Raw genomic sequence first — 19833 nt, forward strand, 5'->3', positions numbered from 1 at the left:
GCTTCCCCCCTTCCCCCCAGCGGTCCACGACGTCTGCTGCTGCACTGCAGGTCGGCACAGGCAGCAGAGCGTTTCCGACGCGCGTGTACCTTGCAGGAACTGCTGTTGATAATGAAACCTCATCTACGTTCCATCTCTAGCCCGAGTCTACGTCCGGTTAGTGTAGAGTCTTGGAATAGCCGTCGTGGAATTATGGGAATTGGCCACATCACCTTTTTTTTTCTGAGCCTATCCCCACATCTCAAGGGCAAAAAAAAAAAAAAAAAAAAAAAAAAAAATCAACACGCCTGAGTTATGGATCCTTCTCTCTAATGTTTGCTGGTTGTTGAGTTAATTAGACCCTTTTCTTTCTGGTACTCCCAATCACAAACTTCCTGAAATGCCGAAATTTCCGATTTGGCCACTGGGCTCAATTTCTTGTTGCGCACAACTTCTGTCGTGCTGATTTAGAAGAGGGGCGTGGAACTAACATATACCTTAGCTATAATTGCCAATTGCCTTCTTTTTTCCAGACATACACGTGTAGGCCGTCGACAAGACAGACGGGCCAACTTATTATACATGTTTTTTTTTAGGGAAGTTGGCCCCCTTGTGGTATTCCTCCACTAGGGGATGCAGGCTCCGGATTCCGTAAGGCGAAATGGGCGTATTGCATCTTGCCGCGACCCCCCCTAGAGAGGAGTCGCTCCGCTCTGAGGAACATATGACCCGTGGCTAGCAATCAGCACGAGCGGGATTGGAGGATTATATGGGCTGCCGAATCCTACGGTGCTTGGCGTCGCCGTTCGGGAGTTATGGCTGGATACGGAATAATTACGTAGGCCGTTAGGCCGTGATGTTTTGCTCGAAGGAATAGCGGCGGAAAAGAAGTGCTGTTTCTTACGGCAGGCCGGTTGAACAGGTTTGATGAGTTAGTAGGATCAAGTAAGAACTAGTAACTTCAAAGTGCAGCATTTTGACGACTCTTGGCCTGTTTAGTTATGGTGTCTTGGGCTGGGGACCCTTGATTTGCTAGCTTCATATGATCCTAATGGTCGTGCATCTTGCTTGCAGCAATGAAGATCCTATGCTATTAGTCGTGTAACGTGAGCACTAAATAACACATCTAGAAGTACTCGGTTGAAAAGATACAACATGTATAAAATATTATATAATGAGGGATGGGGGTGTGGTTGTCCCCTTGTACATAACAATAATACCGTTCCCCGCATCTAGGTAATACCATAACAGATGGCAAACAGGATTGGTGGAACTTAGAAGCAGTCAACTCCATGGGCTGGCCGAATAGATCACCAGGAAATTGCCTACTAGGCTAGACTGCCCACTTCGCCTTCACCGGGTGGGACGGCCCGCTGATCTAGTCTAGCATCACCAGCCTAACGGACCGATGTAGATGTGTAGATGGATAGGCTACTTGTGATACGTGACATGACATACATTCATACGTACATTCGAGACCATAGAATCGATATACTAGGTACTCAACTCAATCTTATGGACGACAACGCTTGCGAAAACCTCACTCGGAGTTATAACATTCTAAAATAAGAGCCTGGGGGGTATGAGTATGACCGAACGCCTACAAAGTAGTACAGACAGCCTCCACCTGTAAGTTAACATAGGATCCGTACATGAAACAGCAATCCAATCTTAGCCCTTCCTAGCCAATGGCTAAAACTCCATCGTGATGTAAAATCGCATAAGGGGTATATAAAGTCCATGAATTAATCAATCTTTCCCAACGCGGTTTGCAAGTCCCGTTGCCCTCCGCAAACCCGAAACTTGACGACATAAGCCACCAGTGAAGTAACAAAGTAAATGAAGCCGTGAGTATAATGGCTATATATATACCTTACTAAAAAGGGCATTGAACTATAAAAAAGAATCCATGTCTTTCAGCCCCACGCATCTTCGATCTCCCAAAGCCTAAGATGGTCAAGCTGGCCGGAGTCGGAATATCGTCTGGCAGGGAGATCTGTCCTTGGGTTAATGGACGCCGAACTACGATCTTCGTATACGCCCTCGAACTGAGCCGGCGGTAGGTTGGCAGCCTGATCTTTCCACCACAGGTGGAGGACATCTTGCTGCCATCTATTGGTATCGCGAACTCTAAGACGAGAATGGAAAGTAGACCACAAGAGCTCGGCTTCCATGGGTGATAAGTGAAGCTTATGAAGCAACCAACGATTAATATAGCCCCTTTTGTCAACATCCCCAGCCTCTTCAAGTAAGGAATGGATGTTGACCTCGCGGGCCGCATCATTAACATGCTTTTGACGGGATGGCATTCCCGGAGGAAGTGACAGGGCGAGCCGGAGCGATTGTTGAGCTGTCATGGGGAACGCCTCCAGCAAGTGCGTGGGATTTGACAGTAGCTTAGGGAACACCGAATGTGCCAGGGTCTTAGGTTGCCCTCTCGCGTGCATGTCGAACGGCACATCATCCAGCTGGATATCATCCTTAAGGACGGGATTGACTCCAAACCCCTCCTCCTGGAAAGGTGTGTTCTTGGGCATTACTCCCTTTTCGCGGCATTCGTTTTCCAATCTTATGACATCTTTCGTGAAACGACCGATGTCAAACCGAGCCTTCCGCTCCAGCTTGTCGTAATCCATTAGCATTTCAACATCGTCTTCCGACATTACTCCCGATCGCTTGAGTTCGAGAGCTCGGTTTTTCCCCGCATCTCCGTACGTCTCCAGCAGCTCGATACTGTCAGGAGATAACAAATGAGACTTTCCTGCACTCAGGGCTTTCCTTTTCATTTGGGTATTTACTAGAAGCTCCTTGGCTAACTGTATGTTCCGAGAAGCCTCTCGAAGCTCTTCAAATAGAGGATGTATGTCTTCCGGGCGATCACCAGTGATTCCTCGCAGTGCTGAGACCTCCGAGGTCACCGAACAGCTTTCATCGTCAGTTTCGTCATCAGTTTCGTCTACGCCCGCCGCGACGGTATAGAACCTTCGCTCTTCTAGCTCCAACTCTACTTCGCCATGCTGGAGCTCGTCCAACATGTCGTCGAAGCGTTGTTCTGCTTCCTGACACCTGAGCTGGGCATCTTGCATATCCTTGAAGAGCTGATCTAGCTCCGGATTATTAGGAAGTATAGCCTGCACGGCACTCATAAAAGCGAGGCTGGTTTCGTCCTTCATATGACGTAGATCTTGAACCTGGGCTCGTTTCAGATGGATGCTGTCGAACATCTCCCATAGATTAGTCCTCCGGTCCCTGAGCCTCGAGTATTGTTCCGTTAGGCGTCGGAGGCCGCGAGAAGCGCGGCCGGACACGTTGTCCTGATCATCATCCTCATCCTCAGAAGAACTGGCGAGTCCGGTCTCATCTTCCTCGCAGTCGCTCTCCTCACTCTCTGCTCCAAGCCCCTTCCAACTGTACGGCTTAGGCTTAGGGCCCCTGACGTCAGGAAACCCTATCCCTCCCGATATATTGTCGTGGATTCCATGTGGAAGTGGTCGTAGTTGCCGGCTCGATGGCACACGGAGGAGGTTCGGCCGATTTTGCGAGTCCAGCGGATAGTTGACACGGAGAGCATCGGAGATGAGAGACCTTCTGTGGGTTTGGGAAGGTATAGACGGTGACTTCACACGTCGAAACCGAGCAGAAGGTGAATGCGATTTGCTTAGGTTATGTTGCCGGCGGTTTAAGCCGGTCCCCTCCGCAGCGGCAATGGTTGCTGCTAGCTTCTGTGGCAAACTCTTGGAGATACTAGAGGATGAATTTACGGAGGGTAGGACAGGGGGAAAATGTGGTCGGCGGGCGATGCGGGCATGCGAAGTGTCAGACGTGACGGACGAATCGTCGTTGTCGTCTTCGGAATCAGTCCAACCTTCGGACCCGGTTGTTAGGGTACGGGATAACTCTAAGGGTATGTCCTCGGCCGACATGATAGATAATTGACTACTAGATTCAGTGGAGGGATCGTATAATACGTCATGATGGCGGTCATATTCGAGGGGACGAGGTTCGAAGCTTTCGAGAAAAACCAAAGGATCATCAGCCAAATTTACATGACGATGGGCGACGCTAGTAGCCATTCAGGACGTTTCAACTGTGAATTCCGTAGCAGCATCGTTAGGGGAAGAAATGGATACGTTATTTTTTTTCTTTCTTCTTTGTTTTTTTCTGCAGACAAGGCTGTTATTATTTCTTATGGACCAGAAAAATCGATAGGTGAGCAGGTGACGCGGAAGTGATGCGAGAGGGTGTTTTGATGCAGATTGACGATAGGTAAGGCAAAAAATAAAAAATAAAAAATAAACCACGAAGGCTAGATTCAAGGCCAGTTACACAAAGCCCACCCCCTAGCACGGCGGCGTAAGTAACTTCAACATCAGCTATTCGTAGCCGTTGCAGCTATTGGGCTTTATTTAGGGAAGATTTAGCACGTGGCGCTAAGCGTTTGTCGGAGCTTATTTACTTGTATCCCACCTTGGGGCCTAGGCACATTAGGTAGGTAGGTAGGTAGGTACATAATTCTAGCATCCTACCTATGTACTTGCCTACCTGTCTAAAAGGCCACCTAACTAGACTGGTAGTATCTCCCGACTCCGGCTCCCCCGGGCGGGACCCTCAGGGCCTTAGCGTAGACCCACTCACCACAGCGATGAAAATACCCTTACCCTTAACCCTTAACCCTTAGGTTAGGTTAGTCTCTATCCCCCCCTCCCGCTAGCTTGCCCTACGATCAAACGTCTTAATTAATGACTTAATCAATATCTTAGTGTGCTATGTAGTTCCTTATCTGAATGTGGGTAGGTGCATTGGAGTTAATCAGAATAGGTAATTGTCAATTAGTAACTATATAAAGTTATAGTAGTCGCTATACCTTTTATAGATTAATAAGGTGATCAAAGTGATCAAAGTGGTAAAAAAGACTGGAGCTATCAAACTTCTACTTTACACGTGCATGTTTTTCTCCAACCGTCCAACCGTCCAGCCGTTTAAGCATCTAAGCGCCTAAACATGGTGGAATCGTGGAATCGTGGAATCGTGGACAAGCAAAAGAGTTGGGAAAAACACTATGAAGCAACCCCCCCGCCTCATAAGATGACGAGGCTCTCAACGTCCACGACCGATTGTCCACGCCTGATGACATATTATAGCTTGTACACAAGATGAGCAGTACTTTAAACAGAGCCTCATCTTGTCATCCTAGATGCATCTGCCCGACTTCTCCTCACGCACCCCTCCGGTCCTCGCACACACCCCAACTCCTCTAACCCTCTAACTCGTCCGTCAATGGTCGCTGGTTAGTGGGGGGTGTCGTTTAGAATATGGAGACTTCTGCATTGCTACAGTACATGGTCTAGCTGTTTACCTAGCTAGGCCGTTTGCGGCTGCTATAACGTACTCGACAACGTACCCTCAACGTACTCTTGCAGTAGTGTTAGTGGACATCCCAAGTGGCATTCTAAGTTACGCCAAGTGGCTGCCGCTTGATGGTCCACGATTCCTCTATTTGCTCCCTTTTGTCAGGCTGCAGAGGTTTAGAGCTCCCCTCCCCTTGTCGAAAAGTAAAACGGATCCTAGGATACCTACCTACCCTGCGAAGACCCAGACTCCCGCTCCCGCTCTACTTGCTCCTCTTTGCTCCTCTTTGCTCCTCTTTGCTCCTCTTTGCTCCTCTTACTTCCTCGACGATAGAAAGTAACAAGAACTCCCAGACCGGAGAAGAATAGGCGAACATAGGTGGGCCGGCCCGCCAAGGGAGTGAGAATTAGAAATTCCCAAAAAGTTGATAAGAACGCACCACACCCCCTCTCCATTTTCCACCATGCCTTACTAGTCCTTTTTTTTTATGAATACTGTTGTTTATGTCGCTTTCCGTCGCGACAGTATGTCTCGGGTTTCTTTTGTGTCCCCGTTCTGATAATTAACCGCTTAATTCGGTCGTCCGCTTCTGTTGCCTTTCTCTATCCTCGTCCCGCGTCCCCGTCCCATCCTCGATGCGGACACACTCTCACTTACATCTGGATGTCCCTCTCCTCTCCGGAGAGCCCTGAGGGAAACTCCTCCGTCCGTTATACAAACGCCGAGGTTGCAGCCACCACCATCCCCTTTGATGATTGGCTGCCCACTCTCATGCCTACATGATAGTCTTTGCCTACCTAGGCCTTACAAGCTTCCAATTCTAGTTCACCTACGATCCCTGGCCAGTTCGTCTTCTCATTCCCACATTGTCGACGCTATTTGATTCCTACGAGAGCACTGCATCTTTTTCTTTTGCCGCGAAGCTGTCACGGCCAATGACCTTTAACCGACTATATCACGAGACATAAAGTGTGACTTCGAGCCGTCAAATCAGATAGATTTCTTCTGTCCTTAGAGGCATTTGACGTGCTGGCGTAGTGTTCACCAAAACTGTCCCACACTCTTGGCTGTCTTCTCGACCGAAGCCATCCTTATAACGGTCTAGGGTTATTCTTTTAAGACGAGAGAACGTATCAGTGACAGAGCCGCATAACTGATTTAAGGCTCAGTTTGCGTCGGCTTCGTCTCCTCTTCCCCGATTTGCTTGTGATTGCTTCCTCTGCCCACGACTTAGACATTGCGCATATTTCTTTGCCTGTTGACATTTCCCATGAGAAGTAAAAATACAAGATGTCACAATGCAAAAGCAGAAACATAAGCAAAAGTCGTCGCGCCCTTGGAGCGAACCCAAGTGGCACGACCAATATCAGCAATGGTATTCGGAACGAGTAGGCCGGCATGGTATGTTTATGGTATCCTACGAATTCCCGGCCTGGTTTGTGCTAACGAACCATTCATCAGGCACCATAGAGTATAATTGGATTGGGCCAACCCTCCCTAACGCCCCTGACCAAAGTATCCCACGGTCTGACGCTATTAACAACCTGGTTGACAACCTGGCTGTAGAGGTCGGTCATCTTAGTGTCGACCAAGGTATATACGACCAAGGCCAGTATCCTGATTATGGGGGGCACCATGCTACCACCATCGATCACGCTAGCTATACACACGACGCACGCCAGCCCCAAGATTCTGGTTACCTTGATCATGTGCAGACGCAGCAGCAAAGCAGCAAGGGAAAGGGAAAATCTCTCGAAGTTGAGCAGCTTGCGGATTATGGCAGTTCCTCGGTAGGTGGCAACCAACCACAAGTTGCCCGTGGGGTGCAACTGGCAATGGGCGACTATAGCCAAGGAACGCGCTCCAAATGTAAGGCGCAATCGTTACGAGCCGACCACGAGACGCTAATGATTCCAGATACCGGTTCGGATTACTTAAGTGCTGAAACTGTTGTAGCTGGTACAGCTGGGAACGTTCCAGAGCCACAAGTGAATCCCTACGACGAAACCGAGGAAAACCAGGATTTCAACGACGACGAATATCAGGAAGCTATCCGCAGGAGCCGCAGCGAATACTACGGAAACCAAAAGGCAGGCGAGCCATCTTACTCGACGCCAGTGGCAGAAGCAGCCACATCCTCATCCTGGCCTGCTGCCGTTGACCCTAATGCATACGAATTGAGTCAGTACCACGTCAAACTCTAGCTGACACAGTGGCTGATACTTCTAGGCAGATCCATCCCTAGCAAACGGAGACGACCTACCAACACCCCGTGGTGGTTCGCCAGTTTCGGGTCCTATGATCCCATCAACTCTATCTTACGCCAATTATATTCAGGGAACACCGGGAATGGAAGAAATCCTAGATAGCCGTAAGCCCACCTTCGGAATTTCAATTTTTCATATTTGACCAAGTAGGCAACAGGATACAGAGTAGAACATTCAGCACGGTTTCAACCAGGTGAGGTAAGTAGTACCTTGTTTTTACATGTTTGCTAAAGATGGGACAATAGCTAAATGTGTCGTATAGGTGTTCAAGATTCTTTGGTCGGAACCTCTCGGCCAAATCGGCGGCGATGACCCGATTTCCGACGTAACGAAAAGGAGGACCGCGGCTGGTAGTAAATTTTATGTTGGCTTCCGCAGGTTCATCATCGTTACGACGGACGAGAGCCATCATAGCACCTGCGTGTAAGTTATCCCATCCTCTTTTATGTTTCAACCTACTTACAGGAATAGGCCAATCCTAACGTACGACCGAAGAGGATGTCTAAAGAAAGGCGTTAGACCTAGCAAACATGGGATCATATACATGGCAGGGAGTAAGCCTAGACTTCTAAAGAACGAACCCGAACTTGGCTTCACCCCCGTGGCACTTCAGGTCTACGCGGAAGGCGAGAAACTTGCCAAGGAGTCTCGAGTCAACTACTCTAAGTTAGTCACCATTGAGCACAACGTCAAGGTCTTTTTCATCGGCTCGATTACCGGAGAAGATTTCGAAAACGTCAGCTATGCTGTTGACGTGTGCTGGGACAAGAAGATGCGTCTATCGAAGAAGTCGAGGAGGTAAATCCGCTTCGCACCTAACAAACTATACGTTCATCCACGGCCTAGGCCACCATGGCATTGAACGGCACTGCCCTATATATACGTTTTACACAATCTACCCCATGGCTTTACTGCCTATAACTAGCGTTCACCGTTCACCGACTTGGAGATCGGTAATATTATAACAAATTACGTTTCACTTCCAACGGCGACCCGTTGCCACCACATTTTAAGCGAGATTTCCACGATATAGATATTGGAAAAACAGCACACTGGTACGCAAGGACCAACAACTATTAATAGTTAGCATCCTGCTTCCGTTTCTACTATGCAGCACCGCCCACTAAGACAGCATACAACATGGCATACCGGGGTTTTCAAAAATTGGGGACAGAATGACGCATGAATCTAAGGAACTATCATGACATTACGACTACATGTCTTACGAATAACCAAAAGACAGATGGGGGCAGGATACTAACTTGCGGGCCTGGTATCTTCTCGATTTTTTTTTAACTTCTTAGCTTTCTGCATCTATCGTTGACTCATTTTTGGCTTGCTTGGATTAGGGGTTGTGGTTATCCATCCTATTACTCTACCACTAATAATCCGTCATCTACTCGAGAAAATATAATTTCCGGCTTTCAATTTACCATGTTGCTTTCATACCGTATTTATAGGCTTTCTGTCGTCTATATATATATATATATATATATATATGTGGATATAGACCTATTATCTGGCTAGAATATCCGTCGTCTTTATTTCATTCTGTCATTACAGACCATGGATGTATATATGAGAGAGTAGGGAATGAGGTTTGTACTTTGACGTAGTTTATCTTGGCGTATGCTCTGTATAAGTCATGGCGATGCCAAGCGGGCAAAACCCGATAAACTAAAGCACATGCAAATCCATTCGGTCATCGTCTTCATTCATGTTCTGTATATTTATTTAACGGCCGTGCTCGACCTTGTGCTATCTAATTACATGAATGCCGCCGAAGCAGCCCAAACATCCAAGCAAACGCCCTCAAAGCAAGAAACGCCATTGGTGCCGTTTACTTGAGAGTGAATCACAGAGGAATTAGTTGCTCTGAGATACTTCGTCGGCATCGTTCCATACAAGTTCGTATTTAGTCCATCCGGCCACCCCTTCCACTCCACTCGTGACATATGCTCTTGAAAGTGGAAGAAACAACTATTCGTAACCGTAAATCCGTGACCGCCGAAGTAAAGAGGAAAGAAAATAAACCAGTGTCGTCGATGTGGATCTACCCCCCTCCCGGGCTTGTCCTTTACATGATGAAGAACCAGAAGCATGTTAGACGGCAATGATATCCTTCCTTTACCACCAGTTGCAAACCGGATGAAATCAACGATCATGTACCTAAACTCATCCCCCATTACTCATTTCCCTATCCCTATTCCTATCCCTCCCTATCAACCATCCCCCTCACCCACATACCCGTTCACCCCCTATTCTCTCCGCTGTCCCCTCGACCCACGCTTCTTCTTCTTATCTTTATCCTTATTCTCCGCATAATCCCTGACATCCGTGCCGCTTATCGTGCTAGGCGACAAGCCGGGGATAACATGGTGGTACGACTTAGTTCCCGTATCGGCGCTCTCAGCGCTGACCTCGCTGGGAACCCATCCGCTCGGCGGCGGCAGGAACCGACCGCCCACGCTGCTCTCGGCCATTTCCCTCGGCTCCTCCTCGATCGTGCTTGCCCGCACCCCCGACGATACCGCGCTCTGCGGGCCCGCTCGAGCGCGCTGGAAACTGTAGTCGCGTTTCACGCCGCTACCGCCAGCACTACCGCTGGCACGGCTTTCCTCGCGCAGGCGCCGGGCCTCAGCACGTTTCTCTCGATCTGCATTACGGTCCGCAGTGCTGTAGACCTTACGAATACCGCCGCTCTTGTGTCGTGCGCCGTCGGCCGTGGTCTCGCTGTGCTTGCTGTGCCGATTGCTGTGGAGGTCACTACCCGCCGTCGAGCTTTCGGGGTTCGTCGAGCCGTCCCAGGTGCTGCCCTCGCTTTCCTTGTTGATGCCGCCGACGCGAGCGGCCTTCTCGTTGCGGTACGCGCGTAGTTGGTCCTTTGCTTCGGCCTCGGCTTGTTCGTCGACTAGGACGCCATCTTCGCCGACGCGACGGCCGGCTTTGTCGCGGTTGCGGCGGTCCTTTTTCTTCTCGCGTTCGCGGTCTTTGCGTTCGCGTTTCTGGCGGCGACGTTCGCGTGCGGAGAGATCAGAGGCGCCTGCTGTGATTCCGGTGAGAGTGCTTCCTGTGTCGCCCGAGATCTGCGTTAGACCGCCAGTGTACTCGGTGCGGCCGTCGTCAACGTCTTTGTACACGGAGCCGCCGCCAAGTTGGGTGGTGGCGGTAGCGTTAGATAAGATAGTGCCGTTAGGACCCTTGCGGCGGAGAACAGTGGACTTGTAGTCATCCCAATCATCTTCCTTGAAGTAGAAGCCACCATTCTTAGCCCAGAAGAAAAACCAGATGCCGGTGCACACGAGGGCGGCGCCGATAAGTCCGAATAACACGAAAACGAATGTATTGTTGATGTCTTGAGGCCGCACGGCACCCTTGTGCGGGTCGACCTTCTGCTCGCCATTGTTGTCGTCGTCTCGTGCTAATAAAATTGAGCGGGCGGCCAGGGGCCCTAGTTGTTGTAGAGCATCCGTTGAAGAGCTGGGGATATTAGTCGTCGAGCGGGCGGCGAGGTCGTTCGCTGCGGATAGCAAGCTACGGGCGTGTGCCGCTAGACTTGGCAGTAGAGGTGCCATCTTCGTGGCGTGTGAAAGTGCCGAATAAACGACGCTATTATATTTGGTTGGAATGGGGAGTAGAATTGGTGAAACTAATGACTCGGCTGGTATTCTACTGGAAGAACCAGCCAAGCTGATGTTGGAAAGGTGTCTTGATCGAACCCACCCTCGTTGCAATCTGGAATGCACGAGGTGAGAATTGCTGGAAGTATTGTTGAGAGGTGCTCGCTCATGCACCTTGTTGACGTTACGTTGTGAGCGGTTGATTTGGGTGAGTAAGGAAAGAAAGAAAAGGTAAACGTTGCACAACGAGGCGGTTGTCCGGTGGTTTCTATGGCTGACAGCGTAGTTTCGGAAATGTGTGGCTGGGGCAGCTGGGGGGGAGGTTGGTAGAATGATGTCAAAAGTCAACAACTTGGAATTGACCCAGCAACAAGTGGGACCACTGCCAGCACACTTATCGGCTATTATCGATAATAGTCGATAAGAGTCTCGGATCAAGGAAGTACATATCTACCTAGGTTATGTATGTACCTAATTTATCTCAAAGAGGATAGCGGGGTTCTTATTCGTGCGTAGGTTAGGTACCTTTCTTCCTATTAGGTACATCATGTATGTATTATCGACATGAATTATCGTCCCATCCCCATCCCCATCCCTATTGCAACTATATTACAAGAACTACACGGATCAATTCCACACGTCGATTGGTGAAAGCTTCTGCCGACTGCTTCATCGAAAGGTACACCTGTTAGCGCCCGAGTCAGCTACCAACCGTACGGCTGGAATAGATTAAAGGGTCTGGTTCATGCGAATATTAGAACCCCGAGTCTCTCCGTACACTCTTGCTAAAACTCAATCGGTATCGCTAGCCGCTCCAAGACATCAGCGAATAAGCTTATTGCGGCCCGCCGTCCCTCTCACTACCTATTAGACAGATCTATTAGGCAGTATGTTCGTGTTAAAGGTAGTACATGTAGAGTAGGTAAGCTCCGTACATATGGCGATGGAAAGGGAGGAACGTCACGTTTCAGATTCGCCTGAGCCAAGGGAGCAGCAGCAACATATCAATCGATAACTGAAGTCAGTCGATCGACTTATTAATGAACATCATGGCATTATCGTCGTTTCTAAGCGCTGAATCATGATACCACTAGCCTGGACATTGTCCCAGGAGCTCGGAACCGGCGGCCAGCTAGGTCTGGTTCTTGCTATATTTATTAATCGCCCTTGGACTAGGAACCTACTTATGGCATAATAGGTGTCAAAGTGTGTTTCCTTTTTCGGTCGCTATTTCAGGCCTTTGTAGATCATACGGAGTTCTATTACGGTGCTGTCGAGAATTCCGTTTTCGAGTAAGGGGTAAGATACCTCGATACTCTAATACTCATGCATAGTATTATCGTGAACAGCACGTAAACCCGAGCTCGAGATCGACATAGCTCAGTCAGAATCTCCAACCCGAGGAAAGGACGTGAAACAAGCCAACCCCAATCCCACAATCCCTCTGGACCGACAGGTCGATAAGTTAGTCTCCTATGTATGTCAGCCAGTCGTCATTCAGCTACGATCATAATAATACTCGCGCGACTAGCTGCCGTATTCGATAAGGCGTCATTTTATGTATCATTGTCGGACAAAAAATAATACCTCAAGTTAATATCGCCCCGACTAGTTGACTGGCTAGTAGCAGGTAGTTCGATTATGTACATACATAGGCAGGTATACCTACATACATACATTCATACATTACATATGTAGATGCAAAAAGACGTGGCACAATCTGCGTGGGGAAACGGGGAAACCCTGCCAACCTGCATTCCGCGGGACCTTCGAGATGATGAGCTTACGGAGTACGGACGACTCGCTTGCGCAACAATGCTGTCGTCAGTCCCTTACGCACGGCGGGATGGGACGTATCTGCACTCGATTACATGCATCACATTATAGACCAAGCTGCACAAGTGACGGAATCTTTAAGACATAATTCCTTCATTAAGCAAAAAGAAAAGGGAATATCCAACATGACCCATGTAAGCTACTTCGAAATAATCCACATACATACGTATCTATACATAGATCAATAATTAATGGACATTCCGACCAAGTCCCAAAAGCCATCCCAGGTCGTGCGATCGTGACGAATCCCTCCGCGTGTCGGCCGTCCACCAGTCACACCCCGAACCATGCGAGCTACCACGAGGGCCCAGGCGGATCGACCGTCCTTGCGCTCCTCGCACCAAATCCCCGTAATAGCAGGCCAGGCCACACAGGGTACAAACTAACTCCTGGCCCTCTCGAGTCGACTCGTCCATCCAATTGAAAACAACTCCGTACCGAAGGAAGACAACAACAAAAATCCTCCCTCGGCGCGCTAAAATCATAAACGTCCCGCTGACAGCAGAAGTGCGAACTTCATTTTGCCCAACGGATTAAATCTATCAGTCCAACTCTTACTCCATGTGAATGCGAATGGATTGGCTTCGAAAGCGCAAAAGGTATCGCACAACAGCATGGCACGGCCAGTTCTTGCGAAGAAAATAAAAAGACAAAAATAGAATATCGTCCCCCCTATTCCCCGATTGGCTTGAAAGGATTAAGGTGGATGTGAGGTTAGAGCGCAAGTCAAAGCCCGCTCGACGTACCTCACAGCCACCTACACATCCTCCCCACCACGCAAATAAATCCCTAGTCCATGACCCGACTATCATTCCACCTCGTCCACTCGTAGATTCGTGTACACTGTTAAAAATCCACCGACCACTGGGAATCTGGCAAGGGAACATATGTTTGTGCTTCCATTCCGCGGGCCTTTTATGATCCATTTTCGGGTATCATAGTTTTCTGAACCCCTTTTAAGGTAACAAGTATTCAGACCAAAGGTATATGATAGGATATAACAGAATAAAATGTCGAAAGATTGCATAATGTATTCAAATGCCCAAATGTAAATGGCAAAAAAATAGATAAACCGCTGCCCAGTAAAACAAAAACAAAGCGTAAAATTCATAGATTCCTCCAATTTAGCGACTTGGCATTAAGAAGAATACTCGCTGTCATCATCATCATCGTGGTAACCCAGGTAAGGAGCTGGGTACTGAGAATTGTAGTAGTCATCGTAGTGATAGGAAGACGGTGGAGCATAAGAAGACGGGGGTGCATAGACGGGCGGCGGAGCGTGGCGTGTACGGGAGTATGATCCGGCCTGTGAACTAGCCCGAGTTCGCGCCACTGATCGATCCGCCCGACTCTTCCGGTCATCGCCGTAGGTAGAAGCTGGGGGGTCGCTACCTCCCGCGCGGGAAGTTCCATTACCACGGCCAATATTGATATCGCCACCGTCCTTGCAATGGATTTTAGTGTTTCCGACTTCGATAACGGCACCCATAGGGAGTTTGATCGTGATGTCATCATCTGCACTGCTCGATCGTGTCGTTCGTGTTGTCGCAGATTGCTTATAGTCGCTCTCGTCACGGCTTGCACTGCTTCGAGTTGAGCGGCTGCTACCATCATTCTTCACACGACGCAAGGCCTCGGCTGTCAATGGCGGTCCACCTCCTCCACTGACGTCTTCTTGATATCGAGAAGCGTCACGTACCTTATCCTCAAAGTTGTAGAATGAGTTTCGTCGGCTACGCGGTACTTGCTCCATGTCGTAGGAAGGATCAACGTCAAAGACCGACTCTGCATCGAAGCTCTGGTGTCTCTGTCGAGAAAAGGAAGGGAGAGCGCCGGAACCGTATTCTACTTCACGCCGTGCCACAGCTTTATACATAGAAGGATCGGTGTCGACAAGTTCGTCGTCTTCAAATCCGACAGACTTTCTCCTTGAAGCTGTGTGGGAAGGTGGTGGCGGGCGGAATACCAATCGTTCTCGAGGCGGTTGTGTAGAAGCCGGACGTGGAGGAGGAGGCATCCGGTCTCTCTCGTCGTGGGTCTTGCTAACCTTCCTTGATACAGATGTCCTTCTTGTGAGGGCCTTCTCTTTCGATGGCTCGTACTCGGGCGGTGGAGGCGGGGGTTGAAATCCCATAGCCGATTGAGGACGACGAAATCGTGATGCCAAATCTCTGTTAGGATGGTTCAATTCCGAGTATGTGGGAGAAGCGATGGGCTGATGAACTAGTGCATGCGCCATTGGAGGCGGCGGCGGTCCAGCCATCCATGGAGGCACGAATGGTGGTGGAGGCCCTATATGGGCAGAGTGCGGCGGCGGCGGCTGATGAGCGTATGCTGATGTTGACAGGGGTGGTCGTTGGCCATAGTAAGACTCAGGTCTGGTACGAGCCCGTGGTCTGGAGGCGGCAACGGTCTGCTGAGGATGAATTCCATAATAAGACGACTCATCAGAAATTCGTGATGGGGCCGACGGAGCGGTCTTGTGCGTGCGGGGAGCAGGACGCTGCTGCTTGACAATAGGATCTCGTTTCTTATCTCCCTTCATCTTGCTGGATCTGGAATCTCTCTTGGAGACGAGAGGAGGTTCGGTAGTGTCAGAATCTGAGAAGGAAGGGGTAGGTGATCTTTCTCTCCTCGTCGAATCTTTGCGTGATCTACCGGTGTTAGGTTTTTCTTTTGAAGGACTGCTCGGAGTGGAACGGGCGTATTTAGGTTCAGCGCCGGGAATGAGATGTCCGTCGTCGTCCGCCTCCTCAAAGTATGCAACAGAAGGAGTTGACTTCTTCGCCATGCCGAGGGCTTGCGTGCCTGATAAGTGAATCCAGTCACTGAATCAGGAATGGCGGAGCTGTCCTGGTACCCAACGAAGTGGGTTTCCGAATGCGTGGCAGTTGTCCTATGCACTAGCCGTACAGTGCTGATAATGGTGGACGAGTAACTTGGAGGAATCAGAAAGGAAAAGTGGTATAGTGGTATGTAGGTATGTATGTAAGATATGGGAAGCAGGCTAGATGAATGGGGACAGGATCAAGTGGGGACCTGCGAACAGACGTTGCGGGCGAGACTTGTAGCGTCAGAAGGTCGGGATGGAGTCGATCATGTAATATGATTGAAGGAGATAAAAATTGATCGGTTTGGGAAAAAGAAATGTGGTCTTCGACTGAGTGATGCAGGGTTAAGAACCACAATATCCCGCAGGAGGTAAGGAGACGTGTTGATTGTTTCTTGTTTTTCTCTTCTTCTATTTATTCCTTTTTAGTTTTCCCTTCCTTATTTTTCTCTTCCCTTATTATTTTTATTGGGAGATGAGGAAGAATCGGGGATGCTGCATGAGGAAAACGGAAAACGGAAAAGTGGAAGGGTGTTGCCGGGCTGATGAGGAGAAACTCGCAAGTACTTAAGGGGTGCCTTCTTTTTTAGCAAAGTACCTCGTTATGCAAGTAGGTACAGGCGACAGGCGTACATGCAACCAGCGACTGCCCTGTCTCTCTTTTTGCACTCACTCAGGCTATTGGTTGTGAGTTTGAGTTGTGTGGTGTAGGTACTGTCTTATACATACAATACAATACAACACGTACACGTATTATACTGTCGTACAGGTATGTACGCTGAAGGTCGGCAGGTGGATATCTGCAGATATATGTATGTAATGTGGAGAGACACGGAGTAAGAGAAAGAGCAAAGCCACACCACCTATGCCGACAGATGTACAAATAGTTTTTTTTCTTCTACTTGTACTTGCTTGTCGTAAAGCTAGCTGTGGTAGCTATAGTAACAGCTGATGAGAAAAAGACGGATGACGACGACGGAGGAACGGGAGATGAGGAAAGAAAAGTATTGGAGTACCGGTATATGTCGTATGTCAAATATATCCAATATGTAAGTTGTGGTAACTCTCTTTGGTCAGGCTCGTGGTTTTTAAGGTGGCACCGAACACCGTAGGATCGAACAGGGAAGACCGATGTCCCCTCTAGCAATGAGGGGTCCCTGGCGGTCCCGGCAGCAACGTTTTTATCGATACGGTAATATCGATAGCCAAAAACTGGGGAATACCCTTTTTTTTTTTTTTTTTCCTTCTATTATTTTCCCCGTTCCCTTTCCCACACACGCTTATTTTTCTTCTCGTTAAGTGCTTGCAGAAAAATAGAAGGGTAATAAAATTGGGCTTGGCGGCTTATTACGCAAAGCCACACCCGTGGGGTTTTTGGTCAGAAGGAAGACTTTCAGCCGGGTACGGAGTTTAGAATCCTTGAAGCTTTTCAATGTTCCCAGCAAAAAAAAAAATAACCCCCCCAAAAAAAACCGGCAGCAGTACCCAACGGTGGGTCAAAGTCCCGCAAGGCGGCAGAGATTCCCACAAAAAAGGGATCTCTTGATCAGGATGTTCGATGTTCCTGAACGATAGTGGCCTATTGACGTGCCGCCTCGTCGAACCAATGGCCACCGTTCGTTCTCCCTTATAATAAAGACTTTGGCAAAGTCTCGTGGAGGCAAGGCCGCCCCTGTCTGCTAGTCCAGGTCTTTGGGATTTCTCCAGTCGTTTCGTTTTCTTGCAAACGCTTACAGTCTGTCCCGAATGTAGTTGCCGGCCTGTAATTTTTCCTTATAGGGAGGCTTGTGGGATCAATTGGTGCTAATAGTCAATGTCGCCAATCTGCCCAATGGGTCCTAGGAGTGTAGATCATATTATCCCGCAATGGCTCTTCCGTTGGTTGTGGCTGTCTCCAGATCGACGTCGCAACTAGTCCAGTGGCGACGTTAGGGATGGAAGTGGACGGTAATTGGAATGGAAAGCCCGTGGAAAGGAATTACATAGAATAAAGATAACGTCCGTCTTGGAGGCGAAGGGGACAACTAGGACAGGCAGTTCTACTGGTAGAGGTAAGATGCAGTGCTGTTAATCCGTCTAATCGGGTGTCGGGTTTAATGCCCGATTGTATATCTCGCGCTTTTGGGTACCAATAGGGCCGCCGAAAAGTTTGAAGAAAAAAATTTAGGCGGGTTAGAGGGTGGGCTTTTTTTTCTTCCTTTCCTCAACTAGCGAATTGTTTCCTTACTGAACTATCCCCAGTTCTCTTTGCTCTTAATTACATACTACCTAACTTATTTGTTCGTATATCGCCTCAACACTAGCTTGGAAATAAGCAATAGACAGAAATGGCCGGACATTTCTGAGACAGTGAGTAGCGTGATAGCGTGAATATGATGATGACGACGAGCGCCCATTTTGCGCGTTTTCGTGAAATGCTATTTGCTAGCAGGCAGACGGCAAAGAAACAGAGAGATAGAGAGGTGCAGGCAGAAACGGGGATGCCAATGCGCCAACGCACCATGGCTGCCATTCCGAATCTGAAGGACCGAAAAAAAAATAACATGTCATTGGACTGGTCTCATCACCCTATGCAGGACGCAGGGTGCATTGCATAAGTTAGTTAAGAAGCCAGCATCGGCTTCCCATAGGACTAATCTACATGTATAGTTCGAACTACTACATTGTTTTCGCCAGCCAGTCGGCCATAGTGGGAGGAATCATCGTGTACCTTGTTGTTCTCTGACTCTTTCTGCCGTTTAATATATACGTATGTAGGTAAGGTAAGCGTGTAGTCCCTCGACTCCGGACGTATATTCTCGATGCAACATTTCCACATCAAGATAGCATTACGCCATCGAGCATAAATTTCAAAACCGCTGGGTTCTTGAGGCTGGATAGATCCCAACCTAATGTCTTCCGCGTCAGTGGCCCTTACCCAGGAACTGAGATCTTATCACCGAGTTACCACTTGGTTTGCGGCGCACCACGTTTTTTATACCAATACCCAGTGGATTAGATAGCTTTTCGAGCCGATGCTTATGCATAGCGATTGGTGCATCTAAAAGGATGGGAGTACTCAGATGGTCCTAGTGTATGTGGCGAGAAGTTTGTAATTTGAGGCACTATTTGATGTTTCATTGATACCTATATCATACTCCTATAAGAAACCATATCATGTACGTACTTAACCTATGTAGGTAGATATATGAGCGATAAGCTTACCATTGTCGACTGCCATTCCCAGGTGTTGCGAAAACGGGCAGTCTCGGAGCCATACGATGCCTCGGGTAGAGGGAATGTTCAAGTGAAAACGTCGATCCTTTCAAATCAAGGCGAAGAAGGGGGCAAAAAACCTCATGTTCATCCAGTACATGCAAGTTGATTGGTTCCAGAAAGATTCTATTAGTACCTGTGTATTCTGGACCTCCCGCATCGTGAACATCTCCAGTCTGAGACGGTGCCAAGACACATCATCCAACTACATAGACCAAGCTCTATCGGCGCACACACATATTTGACTACCTAGGTTAAGTTAGTCGCTTAGAATTTCTATACTGTAATCATTCACGGTGGTACGTTTCAAACGAAGGCTATACGCCGTAGAAGGACTTGGTCATGATCTTGTGAACCCCTTTTTTTTTCTACATACACATGCGAGACCCCTCACTTTTTCCCCAGAGAAGATAACGACTATCAGGAAAAATGGAACCTCCACTATATCTGACAGACGTAGGTCGTGCTATCACGATATTACGAAGTCATCACGTAGCATACATGCTATGAGTCACTTCCTCTACACACTTTATGTATGCACGTACTGTAATAGTTATGGCTCGCTCGGCTCGGTACAAGATGCTACGCCACTAAGCCATGAAGTTACTTATAGGAACATGACTGATACAACAAAGCATTGACGCAAGTGCAAGGTTCCAGATGCAGCATGACAACCTATACCATCGATGTATACGGG

The 19833-nt window shown here is 48.6% G+C and overlaps 4 protein-coding genes across 4 annotated transcripts; 1 reads left to right on the forward strand and 3 right to left on the reverse strand.

The window, feature by feature from the left end:
* Nucleotides 1-1396: 1396 nt before the first annotated feature.
* Nucleotides 1397-4438, reverse strand: F4813DRAFT_362759 (uncharacterized protein). The gene has a single exon (XM_049243653.1). The coding sequence runs from the start codon at nt 4050-4052 to the stop codon at nt 1896-1898; it is 2157 nt and encodes a 718-aa protein (XP_049098635.1). The 5' UTR covers nt 4053-4438; the 3' UTR covers nt 1397-1895.
* Nucleotides 4439-6626: 2188 nt separating this feature from the next.
* Nucleotides 6627-8811, forward strand: F4813DRAFT_397267 (uncharacterized protein; the record flags this gene model as incomplete). The annotated part of the gene is made up of 6 exons (XM_049247928.1): nt 6627-6729; nt 6790-7509; nt 7562-7699; nt 7753-7793; nt 7858-8018; nt 8067-8811. The coding sequence occupies 6 exons, from the start codon at nt 6627-6629 to the stop codon at nt 8395-8397; spliced, it is 1494 nt and encodes a 497-aa protein (XP_049098636.1). The 3' UTR covers nt 8398-8811.
* A 1042-nt stretch (nt 8812-9853) lies between these two features.
* F4813DRAFT_390379 (uncharacterized protein) lies at nt 9854-11170 on the reverse strand (the record flags this gene model as incomplete). Its single annotated transcript, XM_049247009.1, has 1 exon — nt 9854-11170. One exon carries the CDS (start codon nt 11168-11170, stop codon nt 9854-9856), a length of 1317 nt encoding a protein of 438 aa, XP_049098637.1.
* A 2632-nt stretch (nt 11171-13802) lies between these two features.
* On the reverse strand, nt 13803-16387 carry F4813DRAFT_120223 (uncharacterized protein). Its single transcript, XM_049238595.1, has 2 exons — nt 13973-16387; nt 13803-13851 (listed from the first exon to the last, which is right to left on the reverse strand). Exon 1 carries the CDS (start codon nt 15840-15842, stop codon nt 14190-14192), a length of 1653 nt encoding a protein of 550 aa, XP_049098638.1. The 5' UTR covers nt 15843-16387; the 3' UTR covers nt 13803-13851; nt 13973-14189.
* Between the last annotated feature and the right edge of the window lie 3446 nt (nt 16388-19833).

The sequence above is a fragment of the Daldinia decipiens genome, assembly GCF_022478715.1.
Source record: "Daldinia decipiens strain CBS 113046 unplaced genomic scaffold F4813scaffold_21, whole genome shotgun sequence".
Lineage (NCBI taxonomy): Eukaryota > Fungi > Ascomycota > Sordariomycetes > Xylariales > Hypoxylaceae > Daldinia > Daldinia decipiens.

Excerpts from the sequence above, each read along its gene's own strand:
- F4813DRAFT_362759 (XM_049243653.1), bottom strand. The coding sequence starts at position 4,052 with ATGGCTACTAGCGTCGCCCATCGTCATGTAAATTTGGCTGATGATCCT.
- F4813DRAFT_120223 (XM_049238595.1), bottom strand. The coding sequence starts at position 15,842 with ATGGCGAAGAAGTCAACTCCTTCTGTTGCATACTTTGAGGAGGCGGAC.